The 26643-nt window shown below is 38.2% G+C and overlaps 1 protein-coding gene across 1 annotated transcript in view; it reads left to right on the top strand.

Annotated features, from left to right (window-relative positions):
- Positions 1-26643, top strand: part of ascc3 (activating signal cointegrator 1 complex subunit 3) — a 146785-nt gene that overhangs the window by 40025 nt on the left and 80117 nt on the right. The window contains exons 9-10 of the mRNA XM_086154889.1: positions 16397-16600; positions 18863-19003. Of these exons, the coding sequence (XP_086011015.1) occupies positions 16397-16600; positions 18863-19003 (345 nt within the window). The remainder of the gene's footprint in view (positions 1-16396; positions 16601-18862; positions 19004-26643) is intronic.

The following is a 26643-nucleotide window of genomic DNA, read 5'->3' as shown; positions in this document are numbered from 1 at the left end:
GAGACGCGTTCTCTGGAGTGACGAATTACACTTCTCCATCTGGCAAATCTGATGGACGAGTCTGGGTTCGGCGGTTGCCAGGAGAACTGTACTTGTCTGACTGCATTGTGCCAAGTTTGAAGTTTGACGGAGGGAGATTATGGTGTGGGTTTTTTTCAGGAGCTGGGCTTGGCCCCTTAGTTCCAGTGAAAGGAACTCTGAAAGTTTCAGAATACCAAGACATTTTGGACAATTACATGCTCCCAATTTTGTGGGAACAGTTCGGAGCTGGCCCTTTCCTTTTCCAACATGATTGTGTACCAGTGCACAAAACAAAGTCCATAGAGACAGAGTCTGGTGTGGATGAACTTGACTGGCCTGAACAGAATCCTGACCTCAACCTGATTGAACACCTTTGGGATGAATTAGAGCAGAGACTGAGAGCCAGGCCTTCTTGTCCAACATCAGTGTCTGACCTCACAAATTTGCTTCTGGAAGAGTCGTCAAAAATTCCCATAAACACACTCCTGAACCTTGTGGACAGCCTTCCCAGAAGATATAAAGCTGATATAGCTGCAAAGGGGGGACTGACATCATATTTAACCCTCTGGTTTAGGAATGGGATGTCAATTAAGTTCATGTGTGAGTCAAGGCAGGTGAGCGAATCCTTTTTGCCATATAGTGTATCTGAAGGAAAACAACAAAAATTATGAAGGACATGAGATAAAATCAGATGTTGACCTGTTTTATATAAAATATCCAGAAAAGGTGCTGTTTATTCTGAATGAATAATTTGAATTGAATAATTACATAACTACAACATTGTATACATATGGTGTAAAAATATACATTACTATTTTAATATTTTTTTCTTATAAAAAGGCATGCTTCTCTGTGTGTTTCTGGCCCTACAGAATCTGAGAAGTAATCTGTCTTGTCAGCTATTTGGCCTTTAATTGCTCACAACTATTAAATCCTAATTTTGCACCGATTTTATAGTGGACTTTCTCCAATGGAAAGGTATGTTGTTGTCTCTGTGAAGAACAGGACTGGCCTACATGCTGCTAGAAGAGTATTTTTTATGCATGTTAACCTCTGCCTGAGTAGCTGTAGTAGTAATGTCCAGTGAGTGACGTTTCTGCTTAATGGAAGTGCTGTAGCTCTCAGCCGGCTGTCACAAGACACAATGACATGCCACTATGACTGACACCATGACTGACAAACCGACACAGATACTGCTACAAACATTCTCCGTAGCCTTCAGCTTTAGCAAGCCACCACTGGGATGTATTTAAAGGCAGTGTACTAGAAAAATAGGAGTGCGGTATGCTCAGGTCCACAAGGTATGACTGGTGGCTGGAGAGTACAGTCCCACAGACAATTGTTTTTGAAAAGCCATCCCTGCCAGCCTGTCCAACAAAGTGGGTTTTGTAATCTATCATTGCTGTACTAGTAAAGGTGTAGCTTTGCAAAGGGGAAGGTGTTCTTTTCTTAACCTGCTCTTTTTTTTTTTTAGGTAGAGGCCCCTTAGTTCTGATACCCATTTAGCTCAAAAGCATTTTGTCACACCTCAGGAAGCTACTGTACTTTTCAACTCTTTTAACCTCCTGTCACTCATGCTAATACATAATGATAATGCAACATTTTCACATTAGTGTGTGTGTGTGTGTGTGTGTGTGTGTGTGTGTCTGTGTGTCTGTGTGTGTGTGTGTGCATGCGTGCGTGCATGTGTACTTGTGAATGACTGTAAATTAAGATGTTTGCGTTTTTCTAAGCCATGAAATTTTGATAAATGGATGGTTTAATCCCATCTGTGTTGTTGTTGCTGTTTTTGCACTTTCCACAAGCGGTTCAGGTGTGTGTTTACTCCGTCAGCTCAAGTCCCTTCTATGCTTGTCACTACCAATCCTCATCAGGGCCGTTTCAGAGGATTTAAAAACAAATCTTATATTATGCACAGAACTATATGCTAAAAAATGACATGACATGAACCGTATGAATTGCAGTCTTTTCATCCATTGCATGTTTTTCTTTTATTCAGACCTGTGATCAATGTCTTGCACTAATTTATCTGTTAACTTGTGGCATTTTCTTTAAGAGTGAACATAATAAAGCATACATAACAATAGTGCTGCTGCAACGACTATTACTACCTCTCCTACTAATATTATTAGTAATTACTGTTATTATCATTGTTTTTATTATTATTATTATTATTATTTTTGACAAAATAGAATCTTGTTATAGTCTGCTGCATAGATAAACATGTGATTGGCAATAGCAACATCATTGACATTATTATAAACCACATCACAATTATTTGCCTCAGAACTGAGGGGTGTTTCCATCTGTGTTTGTGTGTTAGCAGGCGTAAACAAAACATGCCACTCCTGAGCAGAACTTCTCAGGGAGGCTGGGTCTAAAAGTTGTCAAAGCTCCTCCAGTCATTCAAACATGCCAACTGTTTTGAGAGTTTCTGAACAGAATGCAGAGACTTCCCACAGAAAACAGTTAACTCTACACTGCTTGTCCGTGAATGAGGGCCAACCCTCTTTTAATGTAGCGTGTTCAGTAGAACGGAACTAAGGATTCTGTCCACATGGCAGCTGGCAGACATGAAAGTGCTGCTTCAGAAGGATATTCTGTTAGTTGGTTCTACGGATGCACAATACACCCGAACAAATTTACTATTAGGCAATAATTGGACTTCGTAATACTATGATTGCATTAATTAAAATGTCATTTTCCTTTTGGTTGTCCACATCCATTCATCATGACTGAATAGCTGTGCTATCTTCTCTATTAAAGAAAGAAGCAACCTAAAGAGCTGAAGATAATTTTTCGGAGGCTTCTGTCTTCTCTCACTTTCAAAAAAGGCTTATGTTGCTTGACCTGAGTTTTCCTCTTGCTTCGCTGCTCGTCCTTGTGTAACTGATATAGATTGATATGGAAACTCTTCTGCTGAGCGATGCAATATAACCTCTGTCAAGCAGTCACTCTATTCATTAAGTTAAGCCTGGCCAACACTGGAACAAAGTGCCACACTTCTGAAGCACTGACACGCAATGCCTAATACATCGTTACATGCTATTAGGAAGGCTTTTAAATGCAGGTTGGAAAGTCTGACCCCTCAACCCCCGCCGCTCCCCAATCCCCCTTTATTACAAGTTATAATAAGAGAACATGTTTGACTTACAATGGTTTTTATAGCTCTATGAAATATATTATGAAAGCTTTCTAACTAATGAATCAATGCAGAGGTGTTTCTTATGTGCTGCTGTGGTTAAAAAAAAAAAGAAAAACCCTTCCTGATTTATCAAAATATATTCTTAACATACTCTGCTTTGAGAGACAGCTACACTCTTTAACTGTATTGATGGGTGCCCAGAAATACCCACTACTCAAAGCAGCAGAATGCAAATTATATCTCAAAGCACAAAGTAGTACAGTTCCTAGTGACTCCTAATTGATAGGAATCCACTCAAGCTGCTAACACTGTCTGGGCAATGACACATTTACAGGGGGAAATTAGTTTAGAGGGTGAGGGATTTAGGAAAACAGAGAGCTTTGCTTCTTAGCAGCTAAAGATGAACTGTAGAGGTGGAAGTAAGTGTAAAAAGCAGAAGTAATGAACAGTTTCCCTCCAATTTGTACAGTATAGCTTCCTCTAGCTTGACACACTTTTCCCTGCTTTTTTGTTTTCTTTTATTTACTTTTTGCCCTACCAGCCACACATCATGTATTGAATATGTTAATTGTAGATGTAAATGAAAACTGTCCCCCAATGAAGACAGAGTTCAGGGACTCAAGGAAGAGGCCATTATCAGCACTGTACAAATAGGTAGTGATAAGGTTCATTTCCACAACGCCAAATGAATATCTACTGTAAATGTGTCACCTTAATTTTCTGTTAATATTCATCAGTCTCCTTTAAGGAGATTCTTCATTCAATGTAAACCACCCTGGTCATCAAGCACTAGGATAACAAATAACAGATAATAGTAATAGGTGAAAATATACAGTATATAGGTATCTCTGTGGCGGTTCTCAGCCATCCAGGTCATGGTAAATTCTTGTCAAAATCTTCTTGTCGTGGCAACTGGACTTGATTTTCTTCACTTGAAAATGTTTGGCCCGTCATCTGAGAGTCTTCTTCAGTTCCCATTCACAACCCAGGCGGAAGAACATGAAATTGAGAAAATAGAGAATCCAAGCAGGAGACCGGAGCAATGCCATGCAAGCAGATATGTCGCGAACAGTAAGAGAGAGAAAACAGGCAGGAGAACATGGATACAACAGAGAGCGCAGGAGAACATGAAGTGTTGTTATATTAATTCAAGGCCTTATATCCAAACCTCCACTAGGGAAACTTTGATCTTCCAGCATCTGTCCTCTGTCTTAGCTGCTAAATTGGCATCCCATAAGCGTATTACGTTCATAGGCACCATCACCTCGATGATGTAAGCAAGTTGGTGGGATTTAAACCAAAGCATAAGGTCTTTTCACAGCATGGTAGCGGCGATCCCTGGGGGGCATGTCCGCTTCTGGTCCAAGTCAACTTGCATCTGCCAGTCACTGGTTACATTGAGAGAGCCCAGATCTGGGGTTAAGGGACTAGTCCTCCGTTTGTCCCCCTCCCGGACAAATGTTTGTTATTGCTGACACTGACCACTCACCAACGTCCTGGTTGGTGCGTGTTGATGAATACCCAGTCTCTACTTTTTCAACTAGGCACCAGCGCACTTGGTGGCGCCCCCAGTGTACCTGCCTTGAGTGAGACTGGTGCTGCAGCCAACCAAGATGTGCTTGAGCTTTGCTAGGACTGTATACAGCGGGCATGATGGGTCCTTTCCAAGCAGCAACAGCTGCAGATTTGTGGGAGAGTGCAGCACATCATATGTTGCTCGGATGATGAAACTCAGCCTGTTGGTTCCATGTTCCAGAGTTCATGGGTGTTTCCTCTTTTAAACACCCTCTCACTTCATCCAGCAGATTTCTGGGATACTACGTTTGGAGTATACACAAAAAATCTAAGGAATGTTTCCAACACTTTTTTGAATCTATGCCAGGGGATCCAATCCATCACTAGCAAGGTTTGCTGTACCTAATAAATTGGCTGGTGAGTAAACAGTATTTTTTTTTTAATTACATCCATCCTCTGCCGCTTATCCCTCACTCAGGGTCGCAGGGGATGTTGGAGCCTATCAGCTTTCATTGGGCGAGAGGCAGGGTACACCCTGGATTGGTTGCCAGTCAATTGCAGAGCCACATATATAGACAAACAACCATTTACTCACTCACTCACTCACTCACTCACTCACTCACTCACTCACTCACTCACTCACTCACTCACTCACTCACTCACTCACTCACTCACTCATTCATTTTCCCAATTTTTTCCAATTAACCTGCATGTTTTTCTTGTATTGTTTTTTTCGTTTGTTTTTTTTTTTTGTCCCTTAGAATTAATTAAGCTGTCTTAATTTTATTTAAAAACATTTTCAAATTCACATTAAAACCCCTCACATCTTCAAGGCATATAAACACACCCTTTGTGTGCTTTAGCTGATCTTTCTTCTTGTTGTGGTCGCCAAGAACATGTACTTGTTCTGTCGATTGATTCTATAATGCAGCAGGTAGCTGAAGGGTAGAATATTGATTGTTTTTGTTGTTGGAACATCGGTACTCTCCCAACATAAAGCCAGGTCTCCCTGCTTGGAGGTTGTTGTCAGTCTGTATTTTCTCTTTTGTTTGTTTGTTTGTTTCTTTCTTTCTTCGTTTTTCCCCGCATTATTTCCTGGTGAGCCTAATCCATTCATGTACCATTATTTCACAATTCGTGGAAAACTGCATTTCATTATTTTTCATTTATAAAATATATTAGATCTATTTGTATGTTATACATCCCTTGTATGTAATGTACAGTATATATTAAACTGTATGGAATATACCGTATCTAGATTTACTTGGAATCTCACCAAGCATCTATATTTGTTTGTTTTTGACATATTACTTTAGTTAATTTGGTATATGCTGTATATTCTTGTCAGGATCTTATTATTGAATTTGGTGACATGGGATTGGCTGATGTGTGTGTTATTAATTGCAGTTAAAAAAACAGTACAAATTAAGGTTGCACAATTTTTTTGGCCTCCAACATGATACTACTGCTGTTTTTTGGTAGTGACACAAATACATTTCTCTTCTTACATAAGAAATTGCAGTGCCATGAATGACACATCTGTGCATCAACTGATGTCTTTCTGAATGGATATAAAATAAAGATGCTATTTCTGATTGCAATACAGGGCTTTGACTTCACCAGGCACCTTACTTAAGATATATACAGTGATACATATGAAAGAGGTTCTTAGATCAGACTGTTTTCAGAGAACCAGTGAGTAACTTTTAAATATCCATCAAAAGAAAGCCTCCTCTCGGTTGGACATGTAACAAGTATAGCTGGCTGTTAAACAAGTGAGCAGAGACTGAGATCAACAGCAAAATATTTTAAAATATTCAATAACATTACTCCTATACAGTGTAGTGTCATTGCACAGATCAGTGGATACTAACAGAAAATTTCTGACTGAAGTCCATGTATGGTTGGCTGATTTGATCTGAAACTCTTTTGATGAAAGGACTTGGGCATTAATTCTGTGGTTTTGTTTGTATATTTTGACTGGCATTTACATACAATTGAGAATTTATGAAAGCAAATATAATGCCCTGCCCTGGCAAACACTGTTGTATATGTGGTCTAATATGATGGCAGCAGGTGGACAAGCCTGGCGGGTTCTTGATTTCAGTATGTTTGTGTCCATCACTCACCTCAGCCAGCATTCTTTTTTTCGTCTTTGTTGACAGCCTACTTGTGCAGAAATCTGTGAGTGTATATGCACAGACCTGCAGAGATGAAGCAGAATGTAACAGCCCTCCATCCATAATTAATCCACCTTGATTGCATTCCCTAATCCAGTTTTGATGTGACTCCCCCACAGCACACACGTGGCTCTGTGTGTTTACTTAGACTTGCTAAATAGAAGCTCTGAATTTTTCGGGCTTCTTTGGAGGAGTCAGAGGACTGAGACTATACAATCCGATCAGATTGACTGACAGAACTTGTTGGCCTGATTATGTTATGCTATGCCATGTCATGTCGTGTGTGGTGTGTTGCTTTTTTGTTTGTGTATGTATGAATTTATTTTTCCTGATTCTAATTTCATAAATTATCTAATTTTTTTGAATTCTTAGTACTACAGAGAATATCACATATCTGCTTTCAATTTTTTTTGATAAAGAAACGACAACTTGCATAATACTTGCACACATTAATTTTCCATTGTGCTTAATGGGTTATCCTTTTTAGAAATTGATACAGGCTCCATGGGATCCTAAAATGTTTATGTAATTAAGAATAAGATTTATTCATGAAGAAATATATAATTGAACATAATAACCAAAGTAGTTAGTTAGAACAAAATTATTTGGTTTATTTTAATAGACCGCTTTTGTTGATTTGAATTTGATGTTGGTATCAATGAAATGAAAAGGGAATTTCTGACCACCATAACTAACTTCTTCTAAGAGGACATGTTTTCAATTATAGCCTGGGATTTCCTTGGTTTATTCATGTGTCTGCTAGCAGCATTATATAATACTCACTAAACCGTGTTCAAGAAAGTTAGGGGTTCAATATTTGTCCACAGAACCATTTTCAAAATTGGTTCAGATCCAAGCAGTAATGTACGAAAAACTGCATAATTTCTGTACTTTTCCTTTGCGGGAGGAGGAGGGGCAATTCATCCTATTAAATTAAAAACTGTGGCCCAGTTCCTATTGTTGCTAATGTTCTGCTTTTTTGCTACATCTCACCCTATGAAACCCCTCCATTCTGCAGATGTTTCGTACTGGTGTGTGTCTGTATCCATAAGATTGCCTTTTTGGATTTAGTGAGTATGTGTTTGTGTGTGTTTGGCCAGGTCATTTAGTACTCTGCATGCAAGCTTGGAGCAGGCTGATAAGCTGTTTGCGAAAACCTGCAATTAAAAGTTGATCAGGCTGTCAATTCAAATGGATTGAAATGGAACCAAAAAGTAATTAAAAGGATGGCATGGAAATGACAACAATTATATTTCTTAGCTACCCGCTAAAGATGCACAAAGGAATTGAATTAGTTAAGGAGCTCATATAGTAACACATACAGTAGGTGGATACTCACATAGTATAGCACAAGAAAGATTTCTTAAATCTATAAAATATAGAGCCTAGCACTGATGTTTAACTTTTGCTGTTGAATTGCGATTAAGATCTTTGTGGTTAAAATTAGCATGATCTAATTGGCCTGCGTACTGCCTAGATATCCGCAGTCCTCCCGGTTTGCCCATATGACTCAAGGTTATGTATTTACTGTGTTAATGAGCCTGTCAGCTTCCATTCCCTTGTGCATCAGCTGTGGAAGTAGTGATAGCAACTGTTTATGTTACAATGTTTGTCTCTGTTGCCGCAAACAGTTTTCCTTATTCCTTTCAGTAAAGCCAAAGGTTGCTCATTGCAGGCACTCCTCAGCATACGTTCTGCAGTAAGGCATGCAAGAGCATGCTGGGGTTCAGAGATTGGTTTTGCCCATGACTCAAACAGCTGCTCTCATTCAAAACTTAATTTTACCCTGCTGCTGAAGCGTTGACCACAGATGTGCAAACACCCACATTAGCCAGCTGGGCTCAGCAGTTTTCCCTCCATATTAATAAGTGCTGGATGCTTGCTGTGAATGGTGGGATGCCTGTGGCAGGGAACAGTCAGCTTCACTGATTAGGAATGATTTTCAACAAAGCATTAAGTTGGTTGTCGTAACTGTCTGATGCTTTAGTAGGCCTTTGAAGTTGACCTCAGAAATCCAATAATATAAATTCTTATACAGCAGCTTAAGTCATATACTTGTGCTGTGCAGAGTGAGGGGGAGACTGTCAGCCATGGATTTCTTTTCTTGAGTCAGTGCTTAATAAAGTCTTCTCAAGTCCTGTCAACTCAATGAACTGGGCATCTTGCCTGATTATGTCAATTTCACTCTCTGGCCAAAAGCCTGCTTGTTGTTTTTTTTGAGCAATGTGATAGTTATGAAGTCTAGACGTGATGTGAGTGGTCACCTGGTGCAGGTGAAAACTATAAAGTAAAATAGCATAAAACTAATAGTTATACAAGCTTTTTGAGTGATGTACATAAAACTGAGGATAAATATTCATATTTTTAATGTAATGTGATGTGTCACTTTTGGATGGCAGTCATCATATGATTTTTGTTATTTAACTGTGTCGATTTACTATTTTCTATTTATAAATTCATTCGATCAAATAAGAAATCAGAAAAAAATGCCATCGTGACTGGTTTTGAAACCATTTAATATGTTATAGGTCTTTTTCATGAGTGAAGTAACAAGAGTATCATCAAAGATACATAACAGTGGCAAGTACTCAGAACGTTACATTGTAACTCCAAACTAATAATTTTCAATTAAAATAAATAAAAAAACAAACAATTCTTTAGAACAATAAGGGTAGACAGTATTATGTTCTGCAATTGTTGCTTTTTCACATTTTGGATATCAATTATGATTCCCTACATGAGAAAAAAAAAGAAATTGATAAAGCATTCATTTTAAAATGGCATTGAATTAAAACCACTCCTGACAGTCAATCAGTATCAAGTATCAGAAGGTGTTTGTGAAAGGTTGATGAAGCAATTTTATCTTAGAGCATTTCAAAATCAGTTGTCCATTGTTGTGTTAAAATAATCTCATTAGGGATGTAAAGAACCACAATGCAACTTTTCAGGCACATCTCTCAGCATCCTGTGTAAATGCTTTCCATAAAATGTTCTGAATCAAAGCAGATTTTACCACCATTTTTGCTTGTCTTTACCTTAGTAGTCAAAAAGCTCATATCATTGATACACTGCTTGAAATGAGGATGCACCGCAAAAGGAACTAAACATAGATCATACTCTTGACTGATTCTTGCTTTTGGATGATGATTATACTTCTTCTTCATGCCCTTGTGATTTTATTTTAAAATTAGCATATTTTTTTATCGTTTCTTAATTAGCTGACTTAACTGACAATGTTATTTTTTTGTTTGTTTTTCTTGTGCCACGACACCTTTTAAGTGCTCCTGGCCCCAAAGTGAATTGTGCCTCACACTCAAAATGCGCAAAGGCTACAAACACCAATTATCCATCCATCCAGCCAGCCGAATACCTAATTTTATTGAATGCTTTCCCTTTATTTTCCCTTTTATATAAATGACACTCATCACAAATTCTGATAAATTTTCAAAATTTGGGGGCAGGGGGTGGGGGCTTAAGAAGCCTGAAAATCCACATGACTGTGAAACCCAATGGCAGTTGTTGAGAATGAATGTAGTGTTACTGAGAGGTTCTTAAGCTGTGTCAATCTTGTTGAACAAAGTTTTGGCCAAAGCAGGGGAGTATCTACAGGTACAGCATATACTAACATCTGCATAATAGCCATCATTGTATAGTTAGTCTCGGCAGTATTGGCATCACACCCCCGGGATATGTTTTGGCAATCACAGCTGGATTTCCAATTGGAAGATGTGCATGCATACATTAACATAACAATGAAGCCAGAAATAAATTGAAGGAGAGAATAAATAAGCACTGAAGATTTCCAAAGATCATTAAACGATGACAACATTGTATTTACAACATGTATGGTTTACCTCAAGGTGAACACTGGGGCAGGCATATATTTGCATGAATTTGCATTATTAAGGAGAGTGGGGACGCTGGTTCTCTGTCACAAACAGACAAAGTCGATAAATCAAAATGAGGGCAAAACGCTCAAGTGATTGTTGTGGTTCGCTGGTCACCGCAGAAACACAGGAATGAGAATGCAGAAGCCTCAAAAATAGGGTGAAAGTCTCTTGTCCATAATTTGAAAAAAAAAATGAATATTTATAAGTAGATGCTTAGTGAAGTTGGCCTTGGGGGAAATAATTGGGTAGACAGGAGGAGACTGGATCATCATGCCCATTCAAAGAGAGTGGAAGGAGGCCCATCGTCATTATGAAGAGAATGCGTTCTGTAATATCCTTGTTGGGACTTCACTTGAAGGAAGGAAGGGAGTTGGTGGCAAGGTTGTGGATCAACAAAAGTGTTTTTAATTTTTGCGGAAAGTGAGAAGTCCATTGCCTCAAACTGCAAATGGGCTGGGTTAAGATCTGACCAACTGTGCTGCTTAGATGAGAGCAGGACCATGCACCATTCACCAGCAACAGGAATTAATTACAAATAAGTAGAATATAGCATAATGGCTGTTTCATGGAGTTTTTTTTTTTCAGAAGAATATGTTTTGTTTCGATGAATGTTGCATTCCACAAAAATGTGTAATTTTTATTTGAGCCAGAATAATGTGTATTAGTGTTTAATGATACTAACAAACACATGTGATCACCATGACAATTGTTTCTGAAAATATCCTTCAGATACCAAAAATAACATGGGCATTACTAACTTTTATGCAATTTAATGCATTATGCAACATTTCCCTGTGTGCACTTTCATTCCTACTGGTCTGGTTGGCCGGAACTATGTTGATTAATAATGGTGTGAGGCCATATGCAAATATCTTCATTTTTGGGGGTTTAAAAGACCTAGGGTGTCTATGGATGTAAGCCACTATATGTGAAACACTGCACTATTGAAATATACTATATTCATGAAAAAAACACAAATATAACAGTATTAAAGATGGCAAAATTGATTTAGAAAGCTGCAGACACACATTCACATACTGTACACTCACACTCATACTCACACACACACACACACACACACACACACACACACACACACACACACACACACACACACACACACACACACACAGCAGCTTTTGCAATGTGGCAAACAGTTTCTGTTTAATACCACAGTGCTATATCTGTCATAACCTGAGGGGCTTTTAAATGTGACATTGAATTTGTTTTATACCAATCGGTAATATCTGTTCACATGATGTCATCATGTGAGCAATGTGATATTCCAAAAATCATTGAGTTGGCTTCTGCAACTAGATGCTAGATGGATTGAGTGATGTTCAGTCCAAATGTCTTTCTACTTTTTGCAGAGGTTTTGTGTTATACTTTGAATGAGGGATGAATCATTTTCTTGTTTGATTGTTCATGAAGGCAATAGAGCAGTCTAGACTAGATGATAAAAATTTGTGATGAAATTGTGGTCAGACTGCTGACTTTTGAAATGGCTGGGACAGTTTCTAGCTGCTAAATAAAAAGGCCGATATTGAGCTTTATTGCTATGTATCTTCTTTTACTTTTGGCTTCTTTTACTTTTGGCACCACAGAGCATACATGTCCACCATCTATCCCTATTCTATATTTCTGCTTCGCTCACACCAACTAAGTCCTCTTTCACGACATCCATAAATCTTCTCTTTGGTCTTCCTCTAGACCACCTGCCTGGCAGTTCCAAACCACCATTGTTCTACCTATTTATTCACTCTCCCTTCTCTGGACATAACCAAACCATATTGGTCTGAATTCTCTGAAATCATCTCCAAATCATCATGCACTGTCCCTCTGATAGACTAATTCCTGATCCAATCCATCCTGGTCACTCCCTAAAAGAGCCTCAATATCTTAATCTCTGCCACCTCCAACTATGCTCCCTGTCTTTTCTTCAATGCCACTGTGTCCAAACCATACACCATCCCTGATCTCATCACTGTCTTGTACATCTTTCGTTTTATTCTGAACCAGTTTCTTCACCTTTTTCTACACTCTCAATTGCTTGGGACTGTTAACCTTTGGACTGTACTTCAAATCCTCCACCTTCTTTATCCGCTGCCTCATCATTCCATCATGGTCCATGGAGATGTATAACCTCTTTGGTCAGCCTGTCCATCACCACTGCAAACAAGAAGGGACTCAGAACTGATCCCAGATAAAATTCCACCTTCACATTGAGCTTTTCTGTTATGCCTATAGCACACCTAACCACTGTCTCATGTCTCTCATACTTTTCCTGCACCACTCAAACATACTTTTCTGCAACTGCAACTTCTTTCCTCATACAGTACCATAGTTTCTCTCTCACCACCCTGTATGCTTTTTCTAGATCTGCAAAGGCACAATGCTGTGCCCTCTGACCTTTACTGTACTTCACAACTAGCATTCTTAAAGCAAATGGTGCATCTGTAGTACTCTTTTTAGGCATGAAACCATACTGCTGCTCACTAATGTTGACCCCTCCTCTGTCTAGTTTCCACTACTCTATGCTATAACTTCATTACATTATATGATGTAGTAGTAATTTTTACTGCAATTCTGGACATCTCCCTTTATTGTTAAAAATGGGCACCATCACCCTCATTCCCCATTCCAAAAGGCATCTTGTGACTCTAAAATGCTCCCGCTTCCTCTCCGAGACACTTTCATACCTCCACAGGTATATCATCAGGACTGACTGCCTTTCCACTTCTCATCCTCTTCAATGCCCGCCACACTTCACCTTTAATAATCTGTGGTACTTTGTGGTCCACAATAGTCTCCTCAATAGTCTAAATACAACTTAAAACTTACTCCTAAGCTTCTAACTGCTATCTTTCCACCTAGTCTCCTGGACACACAGTATATTCCTTCTCTGCATCATGTCAATCAACTCGCTAGCTTTTCTTGTCATCGTCCCAGTTTTCAGAGTCCCTACGCTTAGTCCCAGACTGTTGCCTTTCCTCTTCTCTCTCTTCTTCTGAACACACCTTCTTTGACCCAACTGATACCATGTAGGCTGTCGGCACCAGTTAGGGTCAGTGTTAACCTGGTCCTCGACCAATCCTGCAGGAGATTCGTATGTTCAATTTGTGTATTTTGTTTTGGCTCAAGTTTTACGCCAGATGTCCTTCCTTATGCAACCCTCTGCATTTGTCCGGGCTTGAGACTAACTTAGAAAGACACTGACTTATGCCCGTCTGAGGCTACATTAGCTTTAACTACGTATATGCTCTAGAAATATTTTTTCAACTCTATTTCATTGTTGCTATTTTCTAACACTGACGTGTTTGCTTCTCTCATCATTACATTTTCATTTTCACCATGTATTAACTTTTTCTTAAATGCTGCAATATATAATCATTATGTGTAGCCGTTGGCTATATGTTGGAACCTGTTTGGTCGAAGAAACTCATAGCTATTTAGCAAATACGCTCAACTTAAGACCCACCTTCTTCTGACAATTATTCACAAAACCAACTGAGTGCAAGAGAAATATTCTCATGAACAAATAAATAAACAAATAAGATCATCTGGACGTGTGCGTGGATGTCCTTTAATCATCTAATACATTGTGGCTCTTTCAAGCAGAGTATAGTGATTACAGCTTTTCATATTTTAGTCGGTTTTAGATGTCCTGAAAATGTCCGTCTGCTCAGACCAAACTCAAATATCCATAAACTACAACTCATGCCGCTGCAAAAGCCTTGCAATGTTATATTCCTTATGGGACTGAACTTCCGCCATATGAAGCCTAGGAGCCTGTGTTGCTAAATAGATAAATAAATAAATGCGAGGAACAGAGTAACATTCTGGGTTTGCTTTCTCAGCATTGTCCCCAAAGCCAGACAGCAGATGAATCCCTGTTATCCATCATCTGCAAAGGCCCCATTGTTCTGCTTTTAAACCCTTATGGACCATAACTTTACCTCTGTTGCCCATTTACATACTGAAATTGTCATTTTTGAAAAACTCTCACAAAATGCAAATTAATGCCCACAGTGGTAAGTAATCAAACATGAGATTTTATTTCTTTCCAGATAATTCCGCTATTATTTATGTCTTCCTTTCACATAATATTAGTTATACTGTGTGATATTCGACCATAACGGGAGTGGCACCAATCGACTTATTGTCTACCTGTTCTAACCAAATGGAATAGTTGAACGCATATAAGAGCATTTTCTATTCGACCACACTCACATCAGACAGGCTTTTTTTTTTTTATTTCTCTCTTTATATATGTGTGTGTGTGTGTATGTGTGTGTGTGTGTGTGTGTGTGTGTATAGCAAGAGAGAGAGAGAGAGAGAGAGAGATTTGTTTTTATTTATTCATTCATTTTTGGGATGCATGTGGTCATGCTGTTGACAGTGGCTATTGCTGGGTAATCAGCAGTCTCTCTGAAACACACAGCAAGCAAACTATCGCATGCATACATCAGGGGCAGAACCCAAGCTGTTCATCAGAAGCCCCTCCGGCTCCACACACCAGCAAGCTGAAACCACAGACTCCCTTCATTCCTTCCAGCTTAAGTGGACAGTTAATAAAGTTGCTCTTTGATGCATTAATAACCTCTTCCTTCCTACGGAGTTGTGGGTCTAACTTCCGAACAGCGCCCCGCATATCCTCGGCTGGCATGCACTCTTTAATTATTTCTTTCTTTGCGTATTGGAGCGAAACGAGGGGAAGAGAAAAGTGATGACATACTTCTAATGAATCCTTGAATAAATAATACTGCTGTCTAAGCTAATGCCATTTTATAGCAGCCTAAGTGGGAGAGAGAAGGAAGCTAAAGGAAGCAAAAGAGATTGCACCTCAGTTTTGACACAGACCAAAAGTGACTGGAGTTAGACAGCTAATGCTGTCAAGTTCTGTCATTGAATGCAAATAAACAATGATTGTGAATTTAGTCCTTGTAGCATCTTATTTTAACTCTATTGACACAAAATGTTGTACCCCTCTGTTAACTATAGTAAGAGTTAGGTTACATCTACTGTCAGAATTTCTTTCATTCATTCATTTATCATCTATACCAGTTACCCTGCAGTCAGGGGTACGATGGGACAGAAGTCAATTCCAGCTGTCATAGGGCAAGAGGCGATATAGAACCCGCGGCGGTTCCAAGTCGATCACGGGGCCACATAGAAAAATACAAAAATTCACTCACTCATTCACACTGCTGTGCCAAAGGTAGTCTTCAATTTACTTAGTGCATGTTTTTGGACAGAGGAAAACTCACGCAGGCAGGTCAGGCATGCAGACTCAACATAGAAAGGCCCTCTAATGCAGTGCCAGGAACCTACTTGCTGTGAAGCAGAAGGGCTGACCACTGTGTCATTGTCCTGCTTCTATCAGTGTATCTAAAATAACTGCTTTTATGTACATGACTTATTTCTTAAACTTCTTATTTCTTACTTCTCTTAAAATTGTTCTCAAATGTTACAAAAAAACAGCACAATTTTTTGATTTACTATCCAAATAAAACAACTTGAATATTCAAACAAGTTATTTCACCTTGTTTAACTGTTATTATTACTGCTGTTCTTGAAATCTAATATTCTTTTCTGTATTCTGTGTACAGCGTAATCTTTTCAGTCTTTTTTTTTTTTTTTCCCAGATTGGGCAGCTGGTTTTCAAAGGAATGAAGCGTCTGAACAGGATCCAGTCCCTTGTGTTTGAGACGGCCTACAACACAAACGAAAACCTCCTTATCTGTGCCCCGACGGGTGCTGGCAAGACGAACATCGCCATGCTGACTGTCCTTCACGAGATTCGCCAGCACTTGCAGCCCGGAGGTGTCATCAAAAAGGATGAATTCAAGGTTTCAGAAACACACATGCGCTCACTGGACTCACAAAAACGATACGCAAACGCTTTATTCAAAAACACCAGGGTTTTGTTATTGCTACTAAGGCTGATACGAGCCGGTTTGATCAGACATTGATTTCCAAGCTTCTGGAAATTGGACTTATTGGACCCTTTAGGTATTAGTGAGATGGTTTTCTGTAATCAAAGAAAATATAACAATCATTACAAGATGACTCTTTTAGTCATTGTAAATGTTTTTCCAGCGTGCGTGTGTGGTTACTTTGTTTTAACAGTCAGATCCTTAAAATTTCCTCTTTTATGTTTTTTTTTTAAAATAACCCTTTTACCTGCACTATCTGCAGTAAAACAGAGGAGATGAACAAGGCCCCTGCGATAGTCAAAGAAGTAGAAAATGCAAACGAATTGTAATAATCTGAACAGACTATCTGTAGAACATTCATCATGCCTACCGAGAGATTTCAGTCCTCCACTATATCATGGGGGTGAAGCAAGCGCTTCGATGAAGTTCACTCAACCTTTCAGGGATTCAGATTTGATCCTCAGAGCTTTGGGTTGCGGGATATCAGGTAGCAATTAAGTATGATCTGGTTTTATGTCAAGGACAGCTGGATTTCCTATATTATATATCTTTCTTAGAGGCCACATTAATTTTGCTGATTTGTGCAGAGTTTATTCCAAGCGAGTTGTATTTTTCTCTGACTTTTTTTCGACTTCTTCCTCTTCTTCTTCCTGTGAACCCCTGTTAATCTCCTTTGGATAACTATTTCAAAGAAGAATGTTTGAAGACTGAAGGTGTCCTCTCACAGAATGAAATGGATTTTGACACAGGGTCTTCTCTATAGACTAAACTTTTCTATTTAACAAGTCTGACTGCATCTATTGTCGTGGATAGTTATGTTTTTTAGGTGATCTTCAGAATTGTAATGTGACTATCCAGGTGACTTGAATTGTTCAAGACAAGCCATAAAAGATCTGTGTCATCCCCCGGCCATGGTGAAGAAGCTCCTGACAAGTTTCTCACAACACAGGGGCGTCTCTTTGGCCTCACCTATATACAACAGCAATGTCAGGATGCCAAATTTAAAATTTGTTCTTATTTTTAGCTAATGAAGTGTGAAACAAAACTTAAAACCTACTCACAATTTACTTATTTATGTATTTTACTCACAAGGCTTTTGAATGAGGGTTTTGTAAGCCTTTACTCAACATAACTTAGTGCAGAGGCTTGTGTGAGGGTCTCACTGTTGTCAGTTGCAGAGATTCTCTCACTTTTCCTTGGAATTTTAACTTTTTAAAAGACTCAACGGTAACGCGCAGTCTCATAAACAGTATTTTCATTTTACGCATGAATTGATTGCTTGGAGACAAAAAAAAAAAAAAATGCAGCCTGAAACCTTATTTTAAAATGTTTCTGGCATCTTTGGGAACGTGTGTATGAAAATGGAAAATTAAGTGTAAATCCTCTCATCAGTGTAGTTCTGAAGCTTCTTTGCCATACTTCTTTGGCATACACTGGTGGGTCTCCAAGAGATCTGTGTCAAACATATCACAAGCTGATAATAACAACCACAGAATTTTGAAACACGCTCAAAATGAAAGGCTGTATTTAGATGTGCAGAATGATTGGTTTGATATGTTTAATAGAATAACCTCCATCTGTGTTTCAAAACATGTGATTTATTATAAAATACAGATACGGAACAAAATCTGCAGTTACAAGGGATAAAGATTCAACTATACGAACAATACTTAAGGAAATATTAATTGCATAAAAAAGACACTTTTAGACAATGATAAACATTAAATCTTGACCTTGTCACTGGAGAAAACAAAGTGATAACTATACATGTAATTAATCCCGAACTGATAAACAACCGATTTTCTTTTGACACCAAAGTCACTATGAGCTCATTCGAGAAGAGGTGTGTCACATGTATTTTAATTCATGGTGTTGCATCCTGACACGTATGCAGCTAAATAATTTACATATCCACAGTCTATGATCTCATTCCTGAAGTCTTTATCTCCCCGTCTCACAAATAAACACATAAACACACAAAATTTGATTTTACTGAAAACGAATTTAGTGACGGGGTACTAAAAGCAAAGTGTCCTCAAAGATTCGCAGTCCCACATTTGTTTGCTCGCTCATCAACTGATTCCTTTTAAATCCAACTGTCCTTTATCACCATCCACTCTCTGTCCCCACCTTTGCCTTCCATTTAATTCTCCTTGTCTCCCTGCGTCTCTGTAGATCGTATATGTTGCTCCAATGAAGGCCTTGGCAGCTGAGATGACTAATTACTTCAGTAAGCGATTGGAGCCACTGGGCATCGCTGTTAAAGAGCTCACTGGGGACATGCAGCTAACCAAAGGAGAGATTCTGCGAACACAGGTGCATACCTCCTTCCACCCGCCACTCCCCTCTCCCTGAGAAACACACACACACACACACACACACACTGAATTTATAGTGTCACGAAATAATAGTTCAGTGTAAGGGTACGAGATGGAAGGTGTCCTCTAAATGGCAGGCTTATGTATGTTCTCTGGCACCCTCAAGTGGATTATATCTATGGCGGCCGAATGAAATGAAACATCTATCTTTTACAAAGCCACAAACAATGTTACATGTTGATACAAACACACCTATAAGCACTGCTGCCTCTGTATTCAAAGAGATGTATTTTTCAAGTTGGCATTCCCTATTAACCTCTCTTACCACTCACCTGTCTTTTTTTTCCCCTCCTATTTATTGTTTGTACAGGAAGGTTTTCCGCATGATGAAAATAATATCCCCAAAAAGGAGCAATTACACCGTATATTAATCCAAACTTGGCAAAGTCAATCTGATTAACCCTGCTCTTCAGCAGGAACTATTTGTCCTGAAACATTTTTTACTATCACATCAGTAATATTAAACAAATTCAGACATTGAAGGTATTTAAGGGACAAGTGTCTTTCTGGAGTGTTATATGTCAGTCCATTGATAATCACAATCGTCTCAAAGTTTGACAAAGGATATACTTGATTACAGGGATTTTTTTTAATAATGCACAGCTAATATAGTGAAGTATTATAGAGCTACAACACTGTCCAAAATCCATTGATCATTCAGGGGGCATTTGTCTTCAGCTGATAATTAATTGGTGTCAGCCAATGATTGTCTCACAAGGTTAAAGGTCAGCAGCCAAATATTTCCTCAGTGACTTCAGTAAACATCTTAATTGATGTTCTTCTGTCTGTAATTAGACCATGTCAACAAAATTGCTCTTTTAGGTACATCTTCAATCTAGTCTTTTCCAAGTAGTCTTTTTATTTTGTTTTATGTTGTTTATTTTCTCCCCATATTCTGCCATACAACTCTGCTGTGTGTGTGTGTATGTTTGTGTTTGTATATATACAGGACTATCTCAGAAAATTAGAATATTGTGATAAAGTTCTTTATCATCTGTAATACAATTACAAAAAACAATAATGTCATGCATTCTGGATTCATTACAAATCAACTGAAATAGTGCAAGCCTTTTATTATTTTAATGTTGCTGATTATGGCTTACATTGTAAGAAAACTCAAAAATCCTATCTCAAAATATCAGAATATCATGAAAAAGTAATTTTCGTTTTTTTAATTGCATTACAGAAGATATAGAACTTTATGACAATATTCTAATTTTCTGAGACATTCCTGTAGATGTATACAATCCATCATGGTTTTTTGTAGAGAAATTGTGTGGCAGAGAAAGCTTCTTTTTCTCTGGTGTAAATCCAACCACTGGCACATGCATTTTTACTAACAAGCCATAAGCCGAACAGGGTTCAACTCCTGGCAAGACTCTTTGCAAAAGACCTGCGCCTCAATGTGGCCCTTGAACCCAACCTTTTGCCTTGAGTAACCCAATCTAGCCAACTCCCTCTCTTCCTCTTGACTTAATTGCTAAAAGCATGGAGGATCACACACACAACCTACCACTACGCACTTATACCTTGTCTCGTTTCATCTTCAGCAAATGGCTTGAAATGGTTTTCTGCCCACACACTCCCAGAGAGACAAATCAAAGGTGCTCTCATTTAATTTGAAGAGCCACATATTCTTTTTTAAACCCAGATAAAAAAAAAAGACATTTCAGGAAGGATTTTGGACCTACAATGACAGATTAGGCCGGTCTATCCACTGTTATATTTTTCATATGGATTAGAATTATGTGAATTATGTGTATGCAAAAATCTGTCTGTCCTGCTGCGAACAGAACTGCCAGTTTGCTGTCTCTGTCTGTGTGAGTCTGCTTTGCCGTGCTTTAGATCCCAACACATTCAGCGTCCTGTCAGCTTTTTTTTAAATTTATTTATTTATTTATCTATCTGTCACTGGCATTTGCAGTCATTAAACGGATCTGAGTCAGATTTGGCATGTATGCTGGTTCCCCCCTGCAGCAAACAGCATAGATGTGAATCAGTTTAAAATGGCACATTCATAGATGGAAAGGAAAAGTCAACACTGAAGAGAGTAGGGGGGGAAAAAAAATGTGTTCATCCTCCCACACAGCCAAAAGAAGATTTTACTGCCTTCATTCATAAGTGTACTGCTATTCTACTGAAAATGTCAGGACTCAAACACAGATGCATCAAGAGGGAAAATCCGAAACCGGGACCATTATATGGGTCTTTGTATTATTCCAGGGTGCTATATGTAACTCTTTGGCCTATGTCCTGACAGGGAAGGAAAGAAAGAAATAAAAAAGAATGAAGGGAATAATTAAAGAATATTATATTATTTTCTATTATATCTTTCTATATATTCTTTTTTTTTTCTTGGCCTTTTTTTTCCTCTTTTCCTGCTGACAGACAATTAAACTCCAATCAAGACAAAATAAACAATGGCAGAATTACAATGCCACGCACAGGGGCTACTTGTTTAATCAACCAATAGACCAGTGTTAAGCTTACAATTGTGCTTTGATGAAAAGCTATTTTACCTTTTGTCATTGATTATAACAAATCGTTTATGGTCGGCAACTTCTAAATGGAAAAACAAAAAGCGAATCAAGATGGTACATATCTTGGTCTGTTGTGCGGTGTCTCATCTCTTGACTTTTAACAGCTGAATGTTTTTTTTTTTGTTTACATTTCTTGTTTGTGTAACATCACGCTATGAGCAGCATATATCAGTGCATCCTCTGGATACCTCTGAAAGAAGCTTTCTCATGCAAGAGCTTCCAGCTCACTCGTAAGAAGAGAGGATAGATTTATCACAATTGAGTGAAGAAAAGAGGATGAAGGCTGTGGGCTGAGCACAAATTTAGTGAAAGAACCTGGTTTCTACAGCTTAGATAGAGGTTAAAGTGGTGGAGGAGGCCTGGAAGGCTGAACGATGAGAGCAAAAAAGGCTGAAATAGCATGCATATCTATTAAATCCAAAAGTGTTGGATTCTCGAGATTGCATGGCTTAGCGTTTAAGTTGATAATCCTTGTGAGACTGATGCATTCAGAAAAAAAAAAAGAAATAGATGAGTAGCACATTGGTGTGAATTTGGGTTTATATATGAAATTAGGCCAATTCCAGCTAATCTGTAGGTGTATTAAACTGGAATTTCTATCACATCAAAAGAATTCACAAAGAGAATGATTAGTCAGGTGCATTGATGAGACCATACAGCAATTCACCCTCTCACTTATATTCATTCTCTTGCTCTCATCTCCACATTCAGATGTCGATGTTTGACTGTTATAAAAATGGTTCAGAGAAAACGTCTGTCCATGTTCAAATGTGTTTTGCCAATGCCACATGCTGTCACTCTGGATGCGTTGCCAGTATTCTTTTCTTTGTGTCCATTAAATGCACAAAGACGCTGCTGTCTTGCAGCAGCTTACCGGACTGCATGAAGATGAGGAAATAGTTTTGGGGGGAAGCATGGTTCAGGGGGTTAAAGTGGTCGACCTTAGAACCGTACATTCCCTGTTTGATTCCAACGCTCCTCCTAGCCTGTCAAGATATTGTTGAGCTGATGTTGTGCTTTATGTATAACTGACTGTGACAATAAAGGTCTCTTTTGTTATTCTTCATCTTCTTCTTCTTCTTGAAAACTCCAGCAATTTTGACTTCAGAAACCTATATGTTTTCCCAAATTTGTTTGAGTTGAGTCTGTTTGAGATGTAGCAGACCCCAACCGACCCTTTTACCCCCGGGTAAAAGAACATGCTAGATATATTGCTCTGTAGGTGAGGCGAGATCATGTGCCGTGAAAATTAATGGGTGATTAAACACAAACACTGAATGGTAACTCACTGGAGAAGTCACCTGAAGAGGGTTTAGCCCCTTCTGGCAGTTCCTGAAGCCTTTACATGAACTCTGTCGTTCTAACAGTATAGGACACAGAGACCCTGGACCTCAGTTCCCAAAACAATTTTAGCCCCTAGTTTGAGACAGGATCTTTTAAGGATCCAAAAGAACTCATATGGCATAGGTTCTTGGTGATTGAATTAGAAAAAGAATGAGAACAACTTTATTTATCCCGAAAGAAATTGTTGTGCCAGAGTTTCAAGTGAAACATAACAATAATAGATAATAGTAGGAAATTGTATAAAACAATATAAAAAAAGGGGGGAGAATAAGAAATACAAATAAAACTATGAAGTGTCAAGGTAACAAGTCATTGGTAGAACTCAATAAGCCGTGTCCATTATCAGGTACCTCTTGTGGATTTTAAAGCACATTTTTTTTTGAAAACTATTGTGGTAAGACTTGTGGCAGCTGTTTTCATGAGACAAAATGGTCAGGGCCAACGAGAAATTGACCGACAAAGCAACACAACATAAGGCTTTCTGTTGTTTTGTAGCAGAAAATAAACATGTTAACCAAAATAAGTAATAATAATAATTATTTCACACCATGAAGACATGCACGGAGAAACTTAAATCCATTTGATAGCCCATGTTAATTATTCCTGTGATGCATAACATGAAATTGGAGGTGAACAGCCATTTGAGCTGTGTTCTTCGAACTTTTTTGTCCGTAACAGCTTCATTCTGTTTGGTTAGTAAGTCTCTTGTCTTTATTCTTATATTTTTATTTACATATGATGTTACTTCAAATTACTTCAAATGTCTTTTGTAATTTTTTTTTCTTTGTTTTTTTTTTTTTTTTTTACAGTGAGGGTTGTGAGTTTTTTGTTTTACATTTTTTTTTGCAATTTATTTCCTTATAGTATGTGTCTTAATTATCATGAAGACTTTAAGATTTTAATGTGATTAACAATTAATCTCAATAATCTCTAATTTTAAGGGGCATTAGGACCTTTGCTAGTCAGGACAAGGAAATATTCTGAGTCACACTGTTAAATTGTTTTATCTTTCCAATGATTTATAATCCCTCCAATAGTGACAAAAGGAACCCCATTTAATTAAAAAGAATACAAAAAACACTATGCAGTCACCTTTTAAAAATTACTTGTATTGTCTAGTATATTATTTCAAAGTGAAAAAAAATATCAATTTAGGTTCCTATGTTTAAATGCCTTATTTTCTTTCCAACCCTTTTCATGCCCCATATTTTCCCCTGAACAGAAAAAGGCATTGTTGGTATTAAGATAAGATAAGATAAGATAAGATAAACTTTATTGATCCCCATCAGGGAACTTGCTTTGACAGGGGAAATTCCTCTTTCTCATTTTGGCCTAATTTAGAGCAGTGATGTTATAAATGCTAAACATATAAACACACACACTTGCAAGCGTTCACATGACAGTGCAGCATTGAAATGGTTTTCACTCCTCTTTGGTCTGACCAGCCGTTGGTTGTTCACATATAGCAATTCACTAAATGTCCTCTTCTTGCTTCCCCACTCCATCGTGCTCCCACCCACCTCCTCCACCCACATATTTTTCTCTCTATGGCTGTAATAGTTACCATGGAAACAGTGGGTTTAGAGGGATGCAGCCATGTGGATGCCAGTGGGTGGGTGGCATCCTGGGACTTCCAGGCCTTTTTCCTTTTCTGTCCAGAGAGGAAATATCATTTAATGATAGCCAAGGAGGAGCTACCTCACAGCAAGACAGTTTTGCAGTTCGGGGACCATGAGGGGAATGTATCCAAATGTCTTGTTCAAGTTATACAAAGAGAAATTAAAATTGTTGTTAGTGAACCCCCTCAATAGTGCCAGAGAAAACAATGAATAAGTAAAAAGGACAAAATGAGTTTAAGGAAAAACATGCAATGTTAAAATCACTTCCTGAGGGAATCATCAGGCTGTGGTGAAACATGTCCTGTAAAGACAACATCTATGAAACATTACAACTAAAGGGCAGCATGGTTCAGGGGGTAAGAGTTGATATCAGAATATTCCTGGTTCCATTCCCAAGCTCCTCCCTGCTTGTTGAGCTGTTGTTGAGCAAGAAACTGAATCCCTAATTGCTCCCCAGGTGCTGCTAGGTGGCTCATCCTCAATTGGTTAAATGCAGTCGACACATTTGCTGATGTTGTGCTGTGCGCACCACTAAACATGAGAAAATAAGCCTCTTCTTCCTTTCTCCTCCTTCTCACCGCCATATGTTAATATTGCAGTCTGACATGTATGTGACCTCACACATTCGTCCAAAAACAGCTGAATCTCTACAAGCCCACTGCACAATGAATAGCCATATACAAAATACTTTTTTTTTTTTTTTTTATTTTAATGGGATTCTATTAACTTTGTCTATTGGCATGTTTGTTTTACAAACTATTTTGAAATGTGTGCGGCTGTCAAGGTCACCCACTTGTCAGCCATGGAAGCTAAACCAACAAATTATGATGACCTTGGAAATATATACAACTATAAAAACAGTCAGGATATTAGTATTAAACAAGGTTATGTTTAAAAGTGATACAAATGCAAATGTGCTGAATAATGGTGGAATCAAGAAGCGAGTCAGTCATATATGATTCAAATAACTGATTACACTATTGTTCTTGCTCCTCAGAGCCCTGATGCAAAATGCATCGGTGAAAAATTCAAAGAAGGGCAAAAGAAACAAGAGCAGGATTGAATCAGGATTGGAGCAAGAGCAGGATTGCTGGAAACTGCTTTTAGAATCCTCCATTTATTGGCATGATTATATCTGTTTTTGCACCCTATTTATATCTTAAAAGTGAAGAAAAAAAACTTTAAATATCTTTGAAAGTGTAGGTTTCACCTTAATTCACAGCATTCTTCTATGCTAGAACCTTCTCTCACCAGTACAACCTGGGTATTTTGATGACTGTCTCATCACCTGGCAGTGCACTCCTATTGGACAGTAAAGTAAAGCAAAACCAAAGTATGATAGCATATATAGGGAAAAGGCGGCACAGTATGCTCATTACAAGTGTAACAACTTTCTGCATGTATTCAACAATGATAAATAACAAACCTTTATATCCCCTGGCAGAAAATGTCAAACTAATGGTAAATGAAATTCATACAGATGCTGCAGGAAATGCCACAGATCTGCATTCATACCAGTGATGGGAAACTAGCAACACACATACAGTTGTTGTCAAAAAAAAATATACATTGGAAAAATGGTTCATTTAGCAAAAGTGTTTAAACATTTTAATAGCGACATACAGAGAGACAGAAATTTGGTCGTGGTCCAGAGCATGCCAGCGGTCAGCCGTCATTGCGCAATCTACATTGAGGCTCAACAGTCACTGTACCTCTCTTCTTAGTATTTGAACAGTAAATGTAAAAATCTAGCAATTTAGAATAAAAAACAATTTAAAACTGGTGAAGTTAAATGAAAATCCCTATGCAGTGCAAATCACTGATACAAATATCAAACAGCAAATCACTGATTGATATATATATATCAGAGAGAGAGAGAGAGAGAGAGAGAGAGAGAGATATGAAGTGTGTGTGTATATATATACTGTATATATATATATATATATATATATGGTAACAGGGATTTATAATCGCTCTTGTGAAATTCCAGTACAGAAGGGCCCCATTTACTCACAGTTACTACTTCATTGCATTACCCTTGCTATCTTGATAAAACTATTTAATTCTTTCTTTGA

This window comes from Fistularia commersonii, chromosome 11, assembly GCF_037954325.1.
Source record: "Fistularia commersonii isolate RoL2024-O1a breed Wild chromosome 11, RoL_Fcom_v1.0, whole genome shotgun sequence".
Lineage (NCBI taxonomy): Eukaryota > Metazoa > Chordata > Actinopteri > Syngnathiformes > Fistulariidae > Fistularia > Fistularia commersonii.
Note: the sequence above shows the minus strand (reverse complement) of the source record. Positions and strands in the feature narration are given on the sequence as shown.